Source organism: Phoenix dactylifera, chromosome 8 (assembly GCF_051530095.1).
Source record: "Phoenix dactylifera cultivar Ajwa chromosome 8, Ajwa_hap1_PhDact_Kaust_v1.1, whole genome shotgun sequence".
NCBI classification, from domain to species: Eukaryota; Viridiplantae; Streptophyta; class Magnoliopsida; order Arecales; family Arecaceae; genus Phoenix; species Phoenix dactylifera.
Window position 1 is genome coordinate 3312866 of NC_143197.1, and position 23514 is coordinate 3336379.

The 23514-nt window shown below is 42.3% G+C and overlaps 1 protein-coding gene and 1 long non-coding RNA gene across 3 annotated transcripts; both read right to left on the bottom strand.

Annotated features, from left to right (window-relative positions):
• Positions 1–5969: 5969 nt before the first annotated feature.
• Positions 5970–10243, bottom strand: LOC103709465 (metal tolerance protein 1-like). Its single transcript, XM_008794812.6, has 2 exons — positions 10056–10243; positions 5970–7344 (listed from the first exon to the last, which is right to left on the bottom strand). The coding sequence occupies exon 2, from the start codon at positions 7342–7344 to the stop codon at positions 6079–6081; it is 1266 nt and encodes a 421-aa protein (XP_008793034.4). The 5' UTR covers positions 10056–10243; the 3' UTR covers positions 5970–6078.
• Positions 10244–18378: 8135 nt separating this feature from the next.
• LOC103709460 (uncharacterized) lies at positions 18379–21567 on the bottom strand. 2 transcript variants are annotated; one of them, XR_015967776.2, is made up of 4 exons: positions 21394–21567; positions 20615–20756; positions 19113–19928; positions 18379–19029 (listed from the first exon to the last, which is right to left on the bottom strand). It is a non-coding gene; the product is annotated as an uncharacterized LOC103709460 (long non-coding RNA). The 2 variants fall into 2 exon arrangements; XR_005510921.3 differs by having other exon boundaries at positions 18379–19928; positions 21394–21562.
• Between the last annotated feature and the right edge of the window lie 1947 nt (positions 21568–23514).

Sequence of the window (23514 nt, forward strand, 5' to 3'; positions counted from 1 at the left end):
GCGCCGGAAGAATTTCCTGAGGCCTAACCCTCGGATGCCTGGCTTAGCGCCGGAAGAATTTCCTGAGGCCTAACCCTCGGATGCCTGGCTTAGCGCCGGAAGAGTTTCCTGAGGCCTAACCCTCGGATGCCTGGCCTAGCGCCGGAAGAGTTTCCTGAGGCCTAACCCTCGGATGCCTGGCTCAGCGCCGGAAGAGTTTCCTGAGGCCTAACCCTCGGATGCCTGGCTTAGCGCCGGAAGAATTTCCTGAGGCCTAACCCTCGGATGCCTGGCTTAGCGCCGGAAGAATTTCCTGAGGCCTAACCCTCGGATGCCTGGCTTAGCGCCGGAAGAATTTCCTGAGGCCTAACCCTCGGATGCCTGGCTTAGCGCCGGAAGAGTTTCCTGAGGTTTAACCCTCGGATGCCTGGCCTAGCACCGGAAGAACTTCGGGAATCAAAAGTCACAAGAAGCAACCAAGAGCTAAAAAAAAAAAAAAAAAAGAGGACGAGGGCGAGATGAAGAAATATTCAACGTGCATTAATTTTCAGGGCCGAGGCCCATACAATTGGGCAAAACGCCGACATACAAAAATAAAAAAGACAATGAAAGGTATAAGAGGTCAGCTTGGAGGAACTCCCGGGTCGGGAACGCCGGGCTCGTCCGCGGGAGGTAGGGAAGCAGCAGGAGAACCAGCAGGCGATGGCGCCGGAGAGGAGTCCAGGAGGGAGATCTCGCTCAGGTCAACTTCGGGATACTTAGCCGACACCCTTGCCAGGCCCTCCTCGAAGCCCAAGGTGAAGGCTTCGGCCCCCGCGTCCGACGCGTCATGGACAAACTCGTCAGACTGGCGATAGGTCCGCACTGCCTCCGACATATCATGGGCGAACTCGGCGGACTGGCGATAAGCCTCTACCGCCTGACGCCCGATTTCCGCCCTCTTCTCGGCCAGCTCCGCCTCAGCTCGCTCCATAATCTGAGCCTTGGCCTCCAAGACCTTCGCCACAATCCGGCCTTCGGCCTCAGAGGAGACCCTCAGCAGATCAGCCTGAGCCTCTTTATGCTTCGCCTCGGTAGCAACCCGAGCGGCCTCGGCTTCCTTCAGGCGCGAACGGAGCTCTTGGACGTCCGTGCATGACTTCTCCAGGGCCGACTCCAGTTCGCCTAGTTTGGCTTCAAAAGAGCGGATTCGGTCGCAGGCGTTGTCGGCAGACCGCTGGGCCTTCTCCCACCGCTCTCGATAGTCCGCGATCTTCCGGGACTGCTTTTCAGCCCGTTCCTCCGCCTTCTTGACCCTGCTTTCGAGGCCCGAGGCGGCTTTGAGTTGCTCCCGAGCCTCTGACAGTTGCTCCTCCAGGGCGGCGAAGCCGAGTGCCCGCTCTTCGGCCTCCCGGAGCCTCGCCTCGAGGTCCCCAGTCGTCCTGCCTGCCGCAGCCCGGCCTCCCTCTTCCATTGCTTTCAGCCGGTCCTCGGCCTTCGCCAAAAGCCCCGCCTGTTCCTTGTAGCACTCCTCCAGACGGATCATGTACTGGGCGAGCTAAGAAATAGGAAAAATAAGGGAGTCAGGCGGAGAACAACAGAGCCAATAAATGGTGAAAGACGGCCAGAAGAACACTCACCGACATGAGACAGACGCAGCTGGCGGCCCCAACGTCAGAGACATCCAACTCCCGGACCCGCCGACGGTCCTTCTCCAGCAACACTGTTTCGATGAGATTTCGGGCGCCATCGGTAGTGAAGGCAGACCCCGATTTCTCCCCGGAGCCGGATGGTGGTTCTGCAGCCTTACCCTTATCCATCGCCTGGGGAAGAGTCCGGCTGATCGCGCTCGGGGCGGGGGTCGCCCCAGGAATTGATAGGGTCCCGCTCGGCCGGGGCCTCGGCGCGTCCCTCCTCGAGTCATCAGGAGCCGACCGAGTCGAAGGCCGGGTTGGGGACCGATCACGTCCGACCCGTCCGTCTTGAGCAGGCTCAGATGGCACCTCCGGAGTAGCGGCAACCTTACCACCGGAGGGCTGATACAGCGTCAGCTGCCGGTCGGTGCCCACGACATCTCCCTGACCGGTGGGCCCGGACTCGTCGGTCGGCATCGGAGGTATCTCCTTACGGGACTTCTTCGCCGGTGGGGCCCCGCTCGGAGGAGCTCGTTTCCTCCTCCGGACTGCTTCCAGCAGGGACGCCCTACCAACAGCCTTCGACTTCACCGACCGCATGACGTCGTCGACCTCTGCAAGAAGGACGGGATGGTCAGGGACTGAGAAACCGAAAGGAAGAAGGAACGAAAGAGAAGAAAAGAGCTAAAGAAACGATGGCGGACTCACGGTCGGTGGGGACCGAGCTCAAACCGACGTTCACCAAGGTATCCTCAGAAATAAGGCGGCCCACCGGGGGAAGCTGGCCCTCGGCGACCAACTCCTTCAAGGCGGCGACGCCCTCGGATTCCTCCCTCGACAACTTCGACAGGCCAATTGGGGACTTCACCGGCGTCCCCCAGATTGCCCTGATTTCCCAGGAGGGGTCTGCATCAACGAAAAAGAAGCGCTCCTTCCAGTGGTGAATGGAGGTAGGACCCTCCTTGACAAGGCCGCACCCTCGCCGCGCTGCGAAGCACCACCACCCTTTGTCCTGGGGGTGGCCGCTCAGGCCGTAGAGCTCCCAGAAAACGTTCAAGGTGGCGGGAATCGCATGCAAGCGACAGAGAACCTGGAAGACCGTCAGAGCACGCCACGAGTTCGGCACCAGTTGTGTCGGTGCCATTCCTAAACCCCGGAGCACCTGTAAGACTAGGTCTGAAGGGGGAAAGCGGAACCCGGCCTGGAGGATGCCCTCATTGATGGCGATCTTCCCTCGAGGAGGATGAGACATCCTCTCCTCAGGCCCTGGGAGCGTGACATTGCAGGCCTCGGGAAGGTGGTACCGAGCCACAAATCCGTCTAAGTCCTCGGCGACCAGTTTTGACTTGATGCTATCTGCTCCCACTTCGCCCATCCCTAATGGCCAATCTACGGTCAGGACGGGGTCAAGAAGGAGGGAAAGGCCGGAACGACTGGGGTGCACTAGTACAAAAAGAAAAAGTATGAAGAGCTCAAAGTAGAAGAGTGGGAAACTCACTTGAAGAGGAGGAAGAACGGCTCCGAGAGCGTCAAAGGAAAAGCAAGCGAACGTTTCGGCGGCAACAATGGTAGCGCAAAGGAGAAACTCGAAAATGTCCGTAAAGAAGAAGACGGACGGGGGAGGGCCCCCGATTAAATAGGCGAAAGGGCAAGTGACACCTCGATGACGCCAGAAGACGCCTGGCCGCCGAAGGGTCGCTCGCACCCCAAAGGCGAATCGACACCATTAAGGAAGGATGTCCGCCGAAATCCTCAGGTTGCCAGGTCAGCAGCAACCGCCATACGCCATAAAGAAGGCGGGAAGCTTGAAGCGCGCGCGCCTCTCCGAAGGATGGCGGCAATCTCGAAACATCACTCCCTTCACCTGTTCCCCTTCTGGTTCCAGGCTCGGAAGCGGGGGGCTACTGTTATGGGGGAATTGAGCCGCCATGCCCCACGTGATCGGCACGCGTATCCAGGAAAGCTACAGCTGCCCTATGATCCAGCACTCCGACCCCGAGTCGGACCTCCTCGGCTCCGCAGCCCGACCCCGGGTCGGCTGCCCTATGATCCAGCACTCCGACCCCGAGTCGGACCTCCTCGGCTCCGCAGCCCGACCCCGGGTCGGCTGCCCTATGATCCAGCACTCCGACCCCGAGTCGGACCTCCTCGGCTCCGCAGCCCGACCCCGGGTCGGCTGCCCTATGATCCAGCACTCCGACCCCGAGTCGGACCTCCCCGGCTTCGCAGCCCGACCCCGGGTCGGCTGCCCTATGATCCAGCATTCCGACCCCGAGTCGGAGATCTTTTGATAACGACAGGCTATTCTCCAGAGGCACGCCGCGGCCTCCTGCTCCACTACTCCCTGCAACGGCTGTACCCGATGCTGCCCACGATCTCCTGTATCAACCGTACAAAGCGGAGCTCCACTACGCCCTGCCATGACCGTACCCGGCGCTGCTCCACGACGCCCCGTAACGGCCATGTCAGTGGCCATTCTATCGTGCCCCACGACGACAAACCCCCCTGAGAGACCTCCCAGCCAGGTATATATGCGGCTGGGGGGAGAAGGGGGGGGTAAGCAATACCTCCCAGAGCACTCTCTCCCACTTGTGATTATCATCTCTCCTCCTCCAATCTCCTCTGACTTGACCGTCGGAGGGCCATCACCACCCTGGTGGTGGTGCAAGGCTTGTTTGCAGGTTCCTTGGCGGAAGGTGGAGCGCAACCAGCACCAACCAAGACAACTCAGGCGGAACCCCGTTCACACCGTCGTGTCAATCGTTCTCGGTTTGGACCACCAGCAACAATAATAATATTATATTACATTACAGTAATATTATACTATGTTATATATTTATGTATTAATATGTATTATATTTTATTATACTTTGTTGTATAATACTATGCAATATTTTTTACGATCATTTTGTTATACCAAAATCACTTTCTTAGTTTATTTACCAAATACATATTAAAGTCTCATAGCACTTTAAATATGTAGTTACCAAATAACAAATAGTTTTTTTATAAAAAAACTATTTCAAAAAGCTATACTTCAAAAAAATTACCAATAGACCATAATATCCACCGCAGAGGTGATGTGGTGCAACCTATCCACCCAGACGGGCCAGACCGGTGGGCTTCTCGGAGCCACCACCGGCCTGCCTGGCTTGTAGGGTGAAGGGACACGTATCCAGGGGTCCAAGCGAGTCCTCCGTGGGCCTGCCCAAGACAGCCCAACGCCGAGGACGTAGCGCCTCTCTATGTGGCGTCGAGCAACATTCAGGGGTGCTCACTTCTCTAATAATCCAGGAACCCTTCTTTCCTTCGGCCTCAGCTCCACTGCTAGAGTTAAAAGGGTTGGGAAAGACGGAGGGTTAAAAATATGGAGGGCATTTTTATTCTCCAGAGATTGGGAATTAAAAAGAATTTAATCTGTAAATTGGCTGCTACAAATATTAGAGAATCACTACTATCTGGCTGTTAGTTCTCCCTTCTTTTTATTCCATCACCTGGACCTTCTTTTTTATCACCATCAGTGCAATATGTTTCACGCACACGCGCGAGTCAATTCTTTTTTTCTGAAAGCAATCAAAATTTCCAAAACTCCATGCTAATCTGGCTAATCTCATCTATCCAACCGCCAAGATCGGATTGCTTGAGATGATAAGAATCTGAGTCTCCAAGCTAGTCTACCTATTAAACGGTCATCTAATGATGAAGTGCTCGCATATACGCAAAGATAACTAAAATCATAAACATGCACAATCATAGCGAAAATCGTAAAGCAAACGTCTGTCATTATAATGCGTGAGGAAATGACACCTTAAAAGCAAAGCATCATTTAGAAACTTCCTTCGTAGCTCCAGGAAATGGACCACCAGATCAAGCTGTCAATTCAAATTCACGGGTCTTCGGATCCAGAGAAACGAAAACCAAAAGATCTTGGATCTGATTGCTGCATATGCTGCTGAATGTTCGAATCACAGTTCACATCAATGGCCAAAAACTCATCCGATAATAACAAAAACTTTATCAAACATTTGTTATTGATGCCCATCTATCTAGAAAGGAGAAAGAAAAAAACTACTACCGACCAAGAAGGAATTGCAGAGAAAAAAAAAAATCCACAGCCAAATAACCATAACAAGGCAACAAAACTTGGAGCAGATGCCTCTGAAGGAGTTGGAAGTACAAAATTTGAACGCAGAGTTCCCTACTACTGCTTGTTATGTGACAAGTGACAAGCAAACATGGCTGAACCTCCACATTCTCATCAGCCACTACTCTCAACATGAGGTGATGATCCACCGTTCCTGCAGTCGCCGTCTAAACATCCATTGTCTGCAGATGCTTTGCCATATCATCCATGAAAGAAATGCACATAGGATCAGCTGAAGCAGAAAATAATTGAGTTTTGAACACAATGAAACCACAAATAGTACATAAATTTATTGCAACTGCCGACTATCGTCGGGTACTCATCTCTAACAAAACAGATCTACTACAGGCGCTCTATCTGAATGGTTACATGACTGATGTTATACTCCCTCCTGATATATCCTATCACGTTGTCGAGTACACGATCAGCATCCGCATCTGGTGTGATTGTTACATGGCAAGCTAGCAGGACCTTCCCCACTGTGATGGCCCATATATGCAGCTCATGAACAGCAACCACGCCATCCATCTCACACAGCCCCTTCTCGAGCCTTGTTGCATCAATCTCCCGTGGTGTGCTCTCCATGAGGACCTCCAATATGTTCCTTAGCATCTTGATTGTAGTCAACAGCACTATAACAGAGAAGACGAGCGTGCATATCAGATCAATGATCTTCCATTCAGGCTTGTACCATATGATAGCCCCTCCTATCATCACTCCGATGCTTTGAATGGAGTCTCCAAGCACATGCAGATAAGCACTGTGGACATTTACGTTCCTTTCCTTCTTGTTCTTCTTCTTCCTAGTTCCCTTGATACCAGAATTCCCATCCAAGGAGTCCTCTGAATGTTTAAGGAGTGGTTCTTGCTCATCCTTGAGTATGTCCTCCCTCGAATGATGGTGATGGGTTGTGACACTAATGCCATGGCTGTGTCTGTGCTCTATACAATCCGAATGGTCGTCGTCGTGGTCGCCTTCATGGTGAGAATGATCATGGTCGGACTCACCATGACTGTGACTGTGTCCACCATGACCATGGCTGTGCCCACCATGGCCATGATCATGACCCAGCACAACAGCCATGACAATGTTAACCAACAAACCAAAGGCTGAAACAGCAAACATTAGGAAGCCATGTACCTCCCCACTGTCATGAATAATTCTTGCAATAGCTTCATAGACCAGTATGCCAGCTAAAAGCCATATCATCTGAATAGAAACCAGTGCTCCAAGTATCTCTATTCGGAAGAAACCATATGATTGCCGTGGCGTTGCCTCCCATCCTGATGCCCAGAGTGAGAACAAGGAGATAGCAAAAGCTGCGACATCTGAAAGGAGATGGGCAGCATCAGTCAAGATTGCAAGGCTGTTAGCTTTAATGCCTCCAACAACTTCTACACTCATAAATACGATGCAGAGCACAACAGCAACTAGAAGCTTCCTCATGGATGCAGCTCTCTCTTTGGCATCTTCTGAGCTGGTTTTAGAATCAGAGAAATCACAAGCAGCACCTCCACAAGTCTTGTACCCACCTAAACCAGACAACCCCACAGGCATGTCCACATTTACTTCAATGATCTGTGTTGCCTGGGAATTTGAAGTTTCCATCTGAATTCATATAAGATGAAGCACAACCATAATTAGTGCTAAACTAATCAGCAAGAAAGTGTAGGATTATATCTTCGTCTATGAGGATAAATCAAATCATATATCCTTTTATTGCTAGCAAGCAATGCGGAAAAATGGGTAAGATCAAAGGGTTATAGTCCTATAGGCAACTAAATAAGATGAAATGGGTAAGATAAAAAATGCAAATGGATACATTCCTAGAGATCAATGTGGTGAGGTTAAGGGAAAGCCTTGTTCCCATTTACCAATAGCATGAGCAGTATCTATCCACGTTGTATACACACTGCGTCAAATCCTGCTTATCACTTTCAATTTTTCAGTACCCATTTTTCAGGTCAATGCTGATGTTTGAACTTACTAGGTCCCTCGGTTTCTTTTTTCAGACATTCAGTCACCCAGGTGTAATTTTTCCCTTTGGTAGAAGTAGTATCCAACATGATGACAAAAAACACTTATCAACATTGAATATGCACACGAGACTAATGCTACCCCTTCCTTGACCATCTCAACTTTTTTGCAGCTTTGATAAATAAACTTCTAATTCAAATAATAAATTAATAGAGATAACTGATTTCTCAACTAAGTAACCAAGAACTAGTTAATCCAACACCTAATATAGTGGATAAGGCATATCAGTTTGGCTCTTAACATTTAGCTGAACTACGAAACTTGACCCATTTAGAGGAAGCTGGTTTGATTCAACAATAATGAATGCAGTACAACATATAGTGAAGGTACTTAAAAATGCAATGATATCATAGTAGCCTATATAGAACTATCACCTCACTAATGTCAACTAGACATCTACACGGTTTGGTCCCACTGGTTTTCATTGTTCTTCACATTGAAGTTAGTAATTCCATCGTTCTAGAAAACCAAGTCATCATGCCATTTGGCCATTGAGCAAAATATCCTTCTATTATTGGAAAGAACTGTAATTTTTTAACACAAATGTGATGTCGTCTGCAATTGTAAACCTTTTCACAGCAAGATCAATCAAATTCTATGTAATCAAAATATGCATTCGAGAGTTCAAAACAAAGTTTTACCCATACAGGATTCTGACATTATTACCATCTTTCTGCAATGTTTTGGAAGTACAGAATCAACATAATAGAAGAATATAGTTTTGAATAGCTCCATTGCCTCTGTAGCAAGACAAACCACTTTACACCCTATTTTTCAACATTATTACGATCTTCTGTACAAGTTAATAATTTCTTCACATTAAAGTTATTAATTCCATCATTCTAGAAAACCAAGTCATAAGGCCATTTGGCTGTTGAGCAAAATATCCTTCTATTACCGGATACAGCTGTAATTTTTTAATGTAATTGTCAAAACATCAAAATGATTGATTTATCTTGAACTTTCCAACGCTGATTTGACTATGATCATCGAAAGCAGAAACTGTTTCGGCTATAACACTTTTTTGCAAAGCAAGGTGACATTTGTAGGGAGCAATGTGTAAAAAAAGGTACATGTAAAAGGGGTCACGCCCTTCTCACTAAAAGAGTATATATATATAAAAAAAAACAAACAGAAGATGACAGGAAGTACGAAAAAGTAGAGATGGCCAAACCCATAACATCATGATGAAAAATAAAACAAAAGTGTCCCCCAACTATACCCAACCAAAACACCCTTAACCTCCCCATCAAATTGCGACCCAATACCATTCAATTCTAGACTTACCCTAGAACAAATTGCCACATACTTTCCTACCATAAGCCCACCAGCTTCAATCATTACTTGAGAAAATGGTTTCCATCAACTCCCTATTCCAAACACAGAGTTGGATGGGGTATCTAGGAAGGGACAAGAACTAGAGTTATAGTAGTAGGATGGTGACACCTTATTGCCTGGATCATCTGTCATTCCTCACTATGTAGCTTTTATACTAGTTAAGATCCCTAAATAACAACATGCCAAAAAACAAGGAAAATCCTTAATCAAATTCCAGATATCAAAACGGACTTGAAAATCTTTTCCTTACCGTCCCACCTCTAAATAGAGCCTTTAAACAGCTTATGGAAAATGTGGCAGTCATATAAAGCCTCGAGAAGAGAGGTCTAAGCGCCCATCCCATTCTTTCCTCAAATTCCACCATAACGATGGGAACGGAACTATTTCATTTCCTTTACCGTAATACATCTCGAATTCAGTAAAAAACTAATATAGCAGAGTGATTCCTATTAACCTTCCACCTCAATTGGCGAAGCAATATGTCAAAAAATCTCTACAGAGACCTTGAATAAGGTAATCTACTCATCAAAAACTTGAAGTCAAATTACAAGAAACTCTAGAGCAAGGAAAAACAATGAAAACATAAGCAAGTCTTAAGAATCATAAGAACAGAAACAAAAGAAGCAATCTTGTCTCCTCCAAGATTGGAAGATCAATTCCTAACAGGAATAGATTACTCATAAAGAACTCCAGAGGGGGGAATAATAATAATAACAGGTGAAACACATCAAACTTCAGAAAAAAAAAAGAAAAAAAAAACATAACCGAAAGAAAATAATTCAACAAAGTAAGCCACACAAAAATAAAGAAACTAATTCAAGACTACTATAGACCGAATCAACAAAGAATCAAACCATATAAAGAGTGATAAAAAGGAAAAAGGGAAAGGAAGAAGAAACGAACAAAAGCGACGGCGATCGAAGAGACAAGCAAGGGAAACTTACGAGAGGCAGACCGAGAAGGATTGTATCTTGTGAGAACCAGGGCTTTCTCTTATTTTTTCCCCTTTCCTCCGGCGGCGGCACGGCCTCGAGGACGAGAGGGCTTCGGGGCGGAGGAACGGCGTCGCAACAGAGATCTCCGCAAGGAGGCGCTCGATATATACGGCCGGGGCCGAGGAGAAGACGGGGGTTGAAACCAATTCGATTTCGGAAAGCAGCCACATTAAAAAGCATACCAATATGTCGACCCACCCTAAAACCCTGTGCGACATTCACCAGAACCAGGGTCCAGGGACCCACCCACAGGTTATTTGCGATCTTAGTCGAATTAGGTGGTTCTATTTCGGGCCGTCGACTTTAAAATAAGGCTACGTTTGTTCCACGTATTTGGCCACATGGGAGAACTGCGTGCTCGGCCACGCCGGTGCACGACACCAAGCACGGAGACGAGCGGGCGATGACTGGAACCCACACGTGGCACGCAGGGATTGGTAGGGTTCACCAGCGTGGCCGTGTACGCGGTGCGCGCTATAACTTTTCCGAATTAAGGATCCGTTTCCTTTCATTATCGGATGCGGGAATATGCCGGTGGACCAGGTCCGGTCCTGCTGGCCTGTTCGCGCGCATATTTGATATTTTCGTGGGCCCGGGCCTGTACTTATAAAACAAAGGCCCAACGCGAGCCTCAACGGCTGATCAGGCCGGAACGGCTCCGAATCAGCTGTCTAAGTACAAACAGCAATCAGCATTCCTTGCCTGCCTGTCACGCTTAGATTGGACATATATAGCAAAACACGGGTCCCCTGTAGGTGGTCGTCGGCGACACGCGGTTGGTTTTTTCTTTTTCTTTTCTTTCTCTCTCTCTCCACGGGGAAATCAGGAGGATTCTCGAGGGGAGAAAGGGACAAAGGGTACGAGCTCATGGAGTAGCTTGTCCGTTTCCTCACAATTTCTCATTCTTTCTCTGAACAGAGTAGTTGGGTTGGAATTTGTTCCTTGCACATAAAAAATCGTCGTCCTCAGTCCTCACTTATCAGAGTGGGTTTCGCTTCTATTATTATATTAGGTGTAACAAAGTCGACATCATCCGCAAACAAGTCTGTCCTAAGAATTAGACATAGAAGGGAGAGCTATCATTTAAATATAAGCCACACATAACATATATGTATATATAATCAAATACTCTATCTTAAATACAAAAGAAAACCTTATCAGTCTGTTGATGTCCAAAAGCCAAGGAGTTCTCCATCATTGTTGATTTTTTCTTGCGTTCATAACCCTCCTTTTGGCATTTAAAACATGCTTAAATTCTATTGGCACTAGTACTACTTAAATATTTTATGTGTTTCCCTTGTTTGAAGCATGTTGTCCTTATGACATTGATCCCTAGTGAGACATTGGACGACTACACGTGGTGGATCCGCTGTGTTCATATTCATTAATTTAAATGTCACCGTCGCTGATGGCTCCCTGCTGGTGGGTGCTCTGCCCCGACCAGTTTATTGAACAACATGGCAGTAAGTGCAGTGAGAAATTGCTGGTTATACCAATCCATTGAAGATGAGACTCAACCCAGTGATTTTCAAGAATTGGAACTAGGACTGCATGATTTGCATTGGGACCACCTTGAGTTAGGCAACAGCTGTGTGGTTGAGGAGCGAGCAAGCCCTGATATGGCACATAGTAAGGAAATAACTTGCTGAAGAGCACCCATTAAGCCCAACCATGAACAGTTGCCCTGTCACTAGGGATACCAAGGGCAAGTTCCCCTTGCCACTCCTCTCCTCCTTCTCCCCGCTGCCTTTGCCTCCGATGGTGCTTCTCCCCTTCTCTTCACTTCTCTATTTCTCTATGGATGCCGAAAGTTGGCCCACTTCTTGTAAACTCTTGAAAAATTGGGTCGATCTAGGGCGTTAGAGTTTGAGGGGAGGAATCAGGGAGAGGAAATGGGTTAGGGTTAGGGTTTTGAGGGTAGACTCAAGGAGACATTGGGTGCAAAAATCAAGAGTTTTGTCTAAAATTTGGGGTGGGAGAGATGAATCTCAGCGTTATATATAACCCGGTTGAGTATAGGCTTTGGGTCAGGTCTTGAGCTAGATTTGTGCCTGATTTTGAATCATCTTCGGGCCTAATTCTAGGTTTAATTTCCGGACATGCGGGCTAGGCTAGGTCATGCATGAATTCGAGACCGGCTCAAAATATATTCAAGCCTTATTTTTAGGTTCAAAGCCAATTCAAACCATCTAGTTCTAGCACATGACCAGACCCGAAGCCAGTCTATCCCGAATCCTCTTCCAAACCTAATCTTTGACCATCCCTCCTAAAGAAATGGTACACCGTAGTCACATGTTCAAGCAAGCTCACAGTTCCATAAATTCACTCATGGTATAATGTTCGAGAAAGCATGATGCTTGAATGACGTCCTTCACATGTAAACGTGTATGTCATCAAGGAACAATCAAGCAGTAAACTCAGTACCCACAGATGCAAGATTCTTTACGTATGTGACCATAATTTTGATTAACTTATGAATTTTCTTGGCTCTCAATCAAAAGGCCGGAGCTTTGATGGCCCACGGTCATTGTCACGCTTGCAAGTCACCTCACATGCAGCCCAGTAATACAGCTGCAAGGGCACGAGAAAAGCATTAGAAAGTGAGAGATAGATGTTCGAACGTTATATAAGTTGGCATTATCCTTCCTCGGCGCTGTGCCGTGATTCTTGAAGTGACTGGAATCTAATGTTGCCGATAAAACAAATGGATGCAGCTACGGAAAGTGCAAAGCCTAAAGTTAGCAGCCTGGGAGTATTTGGATATATTTTCCATAATAAGGTGATTATGCCTTTCCTTTTCATGACACGTAGGCCATGGTTACGTATGCGTGGCCAGACATGTCAACTCATGATAGGACCGCCAGCTCGACCGTAAAATTACTTGACGGTAACTGCACCACTTAGGCTAGCCACGCCAGCTCGACCAATCATCATGTTCCAAGTTCCAGCCATCGCTAAATTTCCATGAAGACGTCGTGGTAGCTTGTGTCCCATCGCTAAATTTCCATGAAGACGCCATGGTATTTTTGATCCACGCACTAGCCGCCTCGCAAGATGCGGTAGCACTTTAGCTAAAAATATTTATCATTAATGGAGTGGATAGTTTATTTGGGTAGGCCTATATTAGTTTAATACCTTCTCGGTCCAAAAATTCTGTGGCTTCTTACATGTCAATAAGCCTACAGATTAGATTTAGGCTAAGACTGAGATGGATCTTTAGAACAATATATATACTGGACAGGCCAATAAACCCAATTTCTATAAAAAATCCAACCCGATCCTGCTATATTTTTCATAGGCTATTCAGTTTTTGGAGTTCTTAGGAAAGCAAAGATGTTGGACATACCGTAGAAAGGACATTTTGTACAAGATGATATAATCCTAAAATCAAGAATGATATGGATGGAGATAATGAGATCAACCCTTTTGGTCGCACTATAATGATTCTAGGTAGTACTGGTCCTAAATTATCCCACTCTTCAAATCACAGCCTAACTCAGCAATAAAAAATCATATTTAAGGATGGGCATCCAAGATCACCCTATGGCAGTAATCTTGGTTGAAATTTGAGGATAAAAATACTCCTTAGTCTAATGAAAAAATAGTATATTAATACACCACGGGGATATTATGTTGATATTACATGTATAGTATTCATGATATATCATATATTATAATATATTATTAATCATATTATTATCACATTATTCTTTAATTATATATTTTAAATTATAATAGAAATATATTATTATATTTTATATTTATATTATGGGATTATTTAATATATTACTTTTATTTGCCTTATTTTTCCAATCAAAATAAATATTAGTATTAAAGTAATAATGTATTATATGTATAAACAAAAATGCTCATTCTGTAATATTGATTATTATATTTTTTATATAATTAATAAATAATTTTTTATGCAATATATTAGGAGTAGTTTTAGTATCATATGATTAGTAATCTTAAATTTTTATAAAATACTAAATAGATTATCTGCAGATACTCAAAAAATTTTAATCATTGGAACATAGTATAACGTGGTGATTTTAGATCATCGGAGATCTAAGTATACCGGGATAAGGATCATCTATAATCTAAGATCATCATAATAATCCCATTTGCATTACTAAATGCCACTAGAGATGGGCACTGGGCCGGGCCGCCCACGGCCCGGCACGGCACGGCACGAAGCGGGCCGTGCCTGGCACGGCCCGCCAGCTACAGTGCCGGGCCGTGCCTGGCACGACCCCTTTGAGAGGGCCGTGCTGGGCTAGAGGGTCCTGGCCAGCGGGCCGTGCCTGGCATGGCACGGCACGGCCCGCGGGCCAAGCACGGCACGGCCCATAAGGGCCTGGGCCGGGCTGGCACGCGGGCCCGGCACGGTCCGGGCCTGGGCCCGGCTCGGCCCGATAAAAATTAATGCTTCATAAATTTTTTTAATAAATTAATAAATATTGAACACTAAGAATTTATGATTTATGAATATAAAGCCACCTTAATGGTGGGGGGTTTGGCATAGACCCCTACCAGTTTATTAATTTAAATCAAAATGGTACATGAAGGGAGGTTTGGACCTTGGTCTGACCTCTAGAATACAATAAGAAACTAAGAAAGGGCCGAGGTTTGGACCTTGGTCTGACCTCCAGAATACAATAAAAATGTACAATTATAAAAAATTAAGAAATCTTACTAATCATCAGTGATTCAGTGAATCAGTATTCACTCTTCAGTCTTCAGTCTTCAGTCTTCAGTAGTGTTTGTATCATCATCATCAGAGGATGTTGTATTATGTCCACCTTTATCTTGAAGTCTTGCCTCAGCATCCAGCCAATCCTTGAAGCAGAGAAGCATCTCCACCGTTTCGCCCGTCATCCTACTTCTCTTTTCGTCAAGAACACGCCGACCTGCACTAAAAGCGGATTCCGATGCTACCGTGGACATCGGCACAGCTAAAATATCGCGTGCAATTGCAGACATAACAGGATATTGATTTCTAACACTCTTCCACCAAGATAATACATCTAGATTCTCTATTTGATTTTCATCATATGCAGAATGAAGATCATTTCGTAAATAAAATTCTAGTTCACTACTTAAAGATGAAGAAGATGAAGAGGAACTTGAAGCATGTGTGTGTCTTCTCTATGCAATGAATGAAAAAATAGATGACGAACGAGAACTACTAGAAGGAGAAATAGAGGTTTGTATTTGTGTTCTAGATCCACGAATTTTTTCATCATATATAGCATAAATATCATAAAGAAGTTTTTTTACCTCATCTTTAGCAGATTCAGCATCTTGATTCATATTTTCAGAGTATGCATCAAGTAAAATTAGCACGCCATTTAATTTAACTCTAGGATCAAATACAGCAGCTAAGTTATGCATAGGACATATCCTGTCCCAATACTCATTCCATTTAGATTCCATTAGGTCAATAATAGGCATTAAAACATCATCATATCTATGTTCTGCAAATTTTTGACTAATTATATATGCTTGTTGTAAAAATGAACATGAAGTAGGGTAATAAATACCAGAAAGAACATTGGTAGCATTATAAAAACTAAGCAAAAAATCTTCCAAAATTTTTCCTTTATTCCAATCAGTTTCAGTCAATGTAAATCCTAATCCACGATCATTAATATATGCACTTAATAAATTTTTATATGGGTATGCATCATGTATCATGCTATATGTGGAGTTCCAACGAGTAATTACATCAAGTTTAAATTTTTTAAAACATTTACCATGATTTATGCATAATTCCTTAAATTCTTGAAGTCTTGATCTAGAAGCATGAATAAAAGAAACTGCATTTCTAATTTTTGAAATCACATCTTGAATCATGCCCATGCCAGCTTGAACAGAAAGATTTAAGATATGACATGCACATCTAATATGCAGTAAATTTCCATCTAATATGGGATGCAATGAGTCTTTTAATAATACAACAGCAGAATTATTATTAGATGCATTATCAAAAGTAATAGACATAATTTTATCATTAATATTATATGAACATGCAGTTTGATAAATTATATTTGAAATTTGTTGCCCAGAATGTGGAAAATCAAAAGCACGAAAAGCAAGAATACGTTTATTTAATTGCCAATCATTATCAATATAATGAGCAGTAATGGCAATAAAACAATTACTACCTACAGATGCTGACCAAATATCAGAAGTTAATGAAATTTTTACATTTAAAGTAGAAAGTGTTTCAATTAAATTTTGTTTCATTGCTAAAAAATTGGTCATAGCTACTCTTCTAAATGTACGCCTACTAGTTCTTTTGTAAGCAGGTTGTAGGTTTAATTGAACATATTCTTCAAAATTAAAAGATTCACATAAACTAAAAGGTAATTCATCCTTAACTATCCATTTTACAAGTGCTTTTCTTTGATTTTCATGATTATATGCAAAATTACCTACAAGTAATCCCCCTTGTATATTAAGGGTACTTTGAGTTTGAGCATGAGAATCATGCATCCTATGACTCTCTTGATGTCTTTTTAAATGCCCTGTTCCCCCACTACTACTACAACTATAAAGTTTGGCACATTTTTTACATTTAGCTTTCCAGACTCCCTCAACCATAACTCTATCAAATTCATTCCATACAGTACTAGTCCTCTTACGAGAAGAGGTTTGACCTTCACTCGGTTCACCAGTTCTAGAGGAACTAGGAACAGGAGGTTGGGGATTAGTTTCTTCTCCCTCAGAAACATGAATGCCAAACTGACTTTCCTCAAAAGATGACATATCTATGATTAATTCAAAAAATAAAAACTAACCGCAAGGAGGAATTGAGTAGAGGGTCGGAGGGCAGAGGCAGAGCCGAGATTCCGAGCTTCCTCTTGTGCTCTCAACAGAAGCGACCTTCTCTTCTCAACAGGAACCTCCTCTTGTGTAGCACTTGAACAAACTAAAAATTAAATTGCTAGAAGAGCACTTTAGAAGAGAGAAATAATAGCAGTAGAGAAGGAGAGAATGAGAGGTTTGGTGTGGTGAGAATGAGGGAGGAATGGGCTATTTATAGAAGCCCAAAATTTTTTTTTCCCAAAATACCCCTCAATTCAGCCGTTATTGGACTGTTGGGAGGGGTAAAAGGGTCATTTTCACGAAAATAGCCGTTGGAAACGGCTATTTTCCTCCCCCCTCTCCAGACGTTGCGGGCCGTGCCTGGCACGGCCCGTTTGCGCCCGTTACGGGCCGTGCCCGGCCCGGCCCACCAATAGAGGGGCCTGGGGCCGGGCCGGGCTGGCCTTCCGTGCTGGACGGGCACGGCCCGTTTAGTCTTTGGGCCCGGGGGGCCTGGGCCTGGCCGGCCCGGCACGGCCCGTTGCCTTCCTCTAAATGCCACTCCAAGAAAAGATGCAACTTTTTTATTACTACTGACAATCAGCAGCCAATTGTTAGTACTCAGTAGACACGTACATCAAGAAAATTTCGTTGACAACTACAAAAATACCATCATCTTCCTCACTATTTTGATATTTAACTAGTTATACATATATACATATATGCACACACATACATATACTTACATATATACATACATACATAATGGCAGCAGCAAAAGTGTTGCTGCAGACCACTATAAAAGATTCACCGCAAAAGATTTTTACCAAAGAGTGATCCATTCACATCGACATTTTGTGGCTGGGGAATGTTTGATAATTCTCACAACACTTTCCATGTCTCTCTGAAATAATGTGTGACACCATATTTACGATTGATGTGAAAAAGTTGCTACCTTTTCAGCCAAAAGTCTTTTAATACATATTCCTGCTTACTTTCATGTTCTAAGAACATACACTGCAGAAAATTATCATCAATAAATCACATTTAAATTTCATATCATCAGATAAATCCCCCTACATAGCTAAAGGGGAAGAGAATATCTTTGAAATATTAACTGCTAGACAAATGCACGGGACATAACTTGCACCGATTCTATCAGATCCATGTAACCCAAAACCAACACTGCCAAATGCAATAGGATTAACTAAGAGTCACCAACACACCCATCCCTTTGCCTAAGCCTGGTACCAACTAAATTTGCTGTACTAATTTGTACCATCCTTATCGAGACCATATGGAGATTTAGTTCAGTATATGAGCCGAACCACTCTGTGCCTACTTGAACTGAGCCCTACAATGCGGGCTTGAGAGATAATATAGCTGATAGTGATAAAAAAATAAAAAAGTGTAGAATGTTTGTGTCAATAGAGAAGAAATAGAACATTATATTTTAAATAAGTATACAAACTGAAAACATACATCTATAATATTACTTTAGTGGGATGAACAATACAAATGCCAAAAAACAGATACCATTTCGCAGAATGGTGACCGTCACAGGATAATGCCTGCACTTAAATAGCCATCATACATATACAAATATTTAATTAAGAGGCCTTCTAATTTCTTATCCCATACGACAACATGATAAAATCAGTGCCTGTTATAGACAGAGGGAGCTGAATTACAACCTACAGCCTTCATGGTCACCAAAAAAAAAAAAAGGAATTGCAGCTTACAACCTTCAAATCTTATTTGAACTCAAATTCTTTCCAGGGACTCTACCTTCGCCAAAAAAATAGGGTGAAAGCAAAGAGACAACCACATAGTTTAGTATCTGCAAGGGATCTAGCACATTATTTTAGTAAAACCAGGAGTTGGAATCCATTCTTTGGAAACATCTATAAAGCAATTTGTGTAGGGATGTACCAAGTATCTCTCGCCCTCAGGATCTGGACCTTTCTCACCACCAATCTCGTTGAAACCATCACTGGCCAGATCAAAAGAGTATATCTTCCAGTCCACCTGCAAGAAAACAACATCAAGATCTGGATGAAAGGCCAGCGGCATAACTGAGTCGGCACGACAGCCCAGCTGACCAAGTTTGCTCCTGCGTTGCTCGATCAAAGCCTCGGTGTTAGCAGCATGCTTCAATACCCAATCTCGAGATTGGGTAACCAAATAACTAGTTACCTATTCTGGCTGAGCAACAAATCCAACCCATTTGCAGCTCTACCATGAGAGAAGAATCCCAATCTATTGCTACTCTGGCTTAGTCGATGCTGGTTGGATGCAGGCATTGTTGACTCTCTGTAAGGAACTGAAGATTTGATAATGCAAATCAAGGTACATGAAAATATTTTTCACTCATGATATCCTTACTGAGGTTTGTACTAACAGCTGGTAATGCTGTAGCTATGTCCAAAATAAATGAAGTCATGATGCACAGTTTGCATCTTTACATGAGCCAGATTAGGGAGGAAGAGCATTTAAAGTTGACCATGTAGCATAACATGAAATTGAACAAAGATTATATGACCAACTGAACCTCATATAACACCAATAGAAGTAACCAAATGCATGTAGAGATCACAGACAGAGAGATGCAGATTGACACTTGAGTAAGATGCAGCTGGTCAATGGTGATCATCTTCTGGTCTCCTTGGTCTGGGAAGAAAATCATCCTCTCTTCAGTACCTTGCAATCAAAAACTACACCTTCCCAACCAGGCATGATCAGCTAAGGCATCGACACATAACCCATAATTGATCTCAGAACTCAGATACTTGGAGTCAAGGTGGCAAAGGTCTTGTTGGGCTACAGTGAAATTTGACAACTAGCCTTGATGTTCCTTGTACAACAGTTGATACTGGGATGGACTTCACAAGTTTTGAACTCTGGTCTTTATTCAAGAGATTAGTGTATTCCACAAGACGAGAGTATTCACCACAACCAATGACTACACCCAAATGCCAAGACCCACAAGACCCTTACTCCAAAATGTAGCACCTAAAGAAAGAAAAAATCATAAGTAGAGGTCACAAATAGCAAGATGGCGATCATCAAAGCATTAGATCATTTAAACTGGTGTTAAATAGCTGTGTTTTTTCAGCAAACACACTTTCAAGAACCAGGATCTGAAAGCAAATGAGTTTTGCATGAATTAAATACATAACAGTTCAGAAGGTTCTTTAGATTTAATAAAAAAAACAAAAGTTTTATACCATTGAAGCATATGGTGACCACAAAATAAGATTTCATTGAAATAATCAAAGTGGTATGGATTATGAATCCAAAAGAATTTCCTCATTAATATAAGATCAAAATCAAAGTGATTAATCCGAAGCCCATAAATTCTCCACAACCAAAAAAAAAACATAAACAGAGGCAGTGAAAGACAAATTGATCACAACTCCGTCTCTAATATATTTGCAAGACAATTAATTGCACCAAAACCATGGGCATCTAATTAACAAATAAATCAATAAATGGCAAAAAAAGGATAACTAGGAGATGAAGCAAAATAATGTTGTAGCTGGAGATATGTTAAGCAGCAAGTAGAAGGCAACACCAGAAGCATATAAAAGCAATGGAAATGAGAGTGCCGAACCACTTTGTATCATGGCTAACAACCTAAGCTTTGAAAAAAAAAAAAAACAGAAACAGAAACAGAAACAGAAATTAGGATACTGGACCTTGGAATCACGACGTGATGGGCGATGTATACCTCGACCTCCTCTACAGGCAGAAGCTTCTTCCCGTCGTCTGCTCTCTTTGTCTTCTTGCTTTTTCTCTTGCCCTTGTTGGAGTTTTCCAGCATCGGCAGGGCCTCCAAGACTGTAAACAGGGGTTATTTAGGAAGATGCAGAGGGTTTACGGAATCTTGAGTTCTTAGGGTTATTACGATAATCTTGACATGAGAATGATCAAAAGAAGCAAAGGTAAATGAGAATTCGGCATCTCATTGCGCTGTGTAGGAACCTAACCTTTAAAAGAAGGAGAAAAGAAATCAGGATTTTTGGCATGGAAGAACAGTAAAATTTGGCACAAAACAAGCACAAGAAACTCCAACATTAAAAGGTCCTTCGGAATGTAATGAATGAAAAGCAAAAATTTATACCAATGAAGCATATAAAGAATCAAATTGGAACGGCATCAAAAGAAACCATCAGCATTATTTTATGGATTAACCAAAAGAAATGAAGAAATGCGCATATAATGCAAAACCTATAAACGGAGACGATGCCAGATGATAAAGCTTACACCTCTCCAATTCTTAATCGATCCGCGTGAAGTTAAACACATCAAGAATCACATTAGAACAAGCGGCAAGAAGAAACATTACGCCAAATCACATTATAACGATAAAAAGGAAGCAAAGAAAGGAAGAACTTAGAATCGTATTGCGTTCTTGGACGGATCTAACAAGCTTTAAAGGAAGCAGAATGGAAATCAAGAAGCTGGCGAGGCCTACCTCGGCATCTTCTCTCCGCTGAAAAGCTTCCTCCTTTCGTCTGTGCTCTCACTCTCCTTGGAGTCATTCTCCGCTAGCGCAGACCGGAAGATAAAAGAAAGCAAGAGAGATGGAGAGGAGGTTTTAGGGAGTTTTGGGAACAGAGCTTATGGACTGGGGCTTTCAATTCTATCAGGCCTACCGCTACATACGGTAGTAAATAAATACACAAACAGTGTATTTAAACAAACAGCCAAAAATAGAAATAGAACTAAAGATGGTAAATTAGAACAAACATGAGAACCATAACACAACAAAATAAAGTGAAAAAACATATATTAGTAAAAATAATAATAATCATAAAATGGATAAAAATGTAAAAAGAGAAAACAACGAAAGAAAATTAAAAATATAATGCCATAAGTAAAAGCATAGTAAGACTCAAGAGAAAGGACAAATTTCAAAATACAAAATCTCAAAAAAAAATTATAGAAATGCCATAACAAACTATGAAGGAATGTATAGCAAGATACATAAGATATATAAAAATAACATCACTAAAGATAAAATGGTATTTTGACAGCTTGAAGAGGTTTGTGCTTTATATAAGAATCCCACCTTGAAGTAGATGTAATGGATAGTTTCATGAAAATTTTATCTTTGCATAGGGATGGTTGGGATAAACGCTAGATTTTGAGACTTAAATGTAACTTCTTGTATTAAATTATACATCGAAAATCTACAAAGTAGTTTGTTTTTTTTAAATATTGTTGATAGTTGAATCTTAAGCTCACTTCAAACCTAAATTGATATAGATACAAATTTTACCAAATTGCTCCAATCCCATAATATCACTCGTAGATAACTCACGTGATTTATGGTATACAATTTTTTTCTCACTTTTCTAACTATTGTTCAAATTTAATATAGAAAAAATATAATTGCATAGACACTAGAAATATAATATAATATAACAAATATAGGAACTTATTTATTTTTTGAAATAAATTTTTGATATTAATATTGTGATACACCATCCTAATACAAAAATCCGATATTATATGTATATCTATCAATATAATAAAATATTATATTATATCAAATAATAAGTCATGATCCATCCTGCATATAATTATAAGAAATAGAAAAGCATTGCATTAAAGAATTTTTAAATGCAATATAGTGGGATCATTTGTAGTTTTTCTTTTACTTTTAGATAAGTTCATAATCAAAAAATATGTAATCAAAATTAATAAAATATTAGTATATTTTTTTTGATTCGTAGGGGATATGGGTAGGGTACATTATTAGTGAAAAATATTTTAATTAATATTAGCATATATTAAGTAAATTTGATTAGCAATATTATTAATTTTTATATCAGTTTAGTGATACTAATAGAAGTTTTTTATTGAATGTGGTTTAATAAGCCTATAAACTTCTTGTTAATCATATTATATCATTATGAACCGTATGAAATAAGATTCTTAATAGATCTATTAATAAAGTTATTAATATGGATGTCTATGCAGTAAATGGAGAGCTCAGCTCAAACAAAGCCTCCATTTATTATATATATACATAATAGATGCCGTAATCTAGCAATGCATACCTCATGGTGGCTCAAACAAGCAACGGAAACTCAAGTATTAATTAGTCATACATTTTTCACAAACAAAAAAGGTAGAATCCTATGTCAAAGGTCCTCCTTTTTTTCGCTCTTTCTTTTTTGGTCAAATGGATAGATTAAACCACATAAGAATGAAAGCAACTAAATTTGTCTTGATATAGTTAAACAACAGGAGAATGAAAGCATGTAAATTTACCCCTATACAATTTATCTGTGAGTTTGTGGGGCATTAGCATGTCAGCATCTTAGAAAAATCCACGAACTTTTAGTAAAATGAGAAGCAACCTAATTTGCAATATTGTTGGCCTCACAATAAATATACGTATATTGGAACTATCAAGTTGCGTGGACATTCTCTTATTAATATTTTCTTCTAAAGCTTGTAGATCATATCTAACGAGTTTGATGGAAGATCAAGCTGGAGATGTAATCAAGTCATTTTTAAGCGTTTTTTTTTTGATGTGAAGAGGGAGGAAGGGAAAAGCATCCCCCAGATTTATTGAAAGAGGAGG

Excerpts from the sequence above, each read along its gene's own strand:
- LOC103709465 (XM_008794812.6), bottom strand. The coding sequence starts at position 7,344 with ATGGAAACTTCAAATTCCCAGGCAACACAGATCATTGAAGTAAATGTG.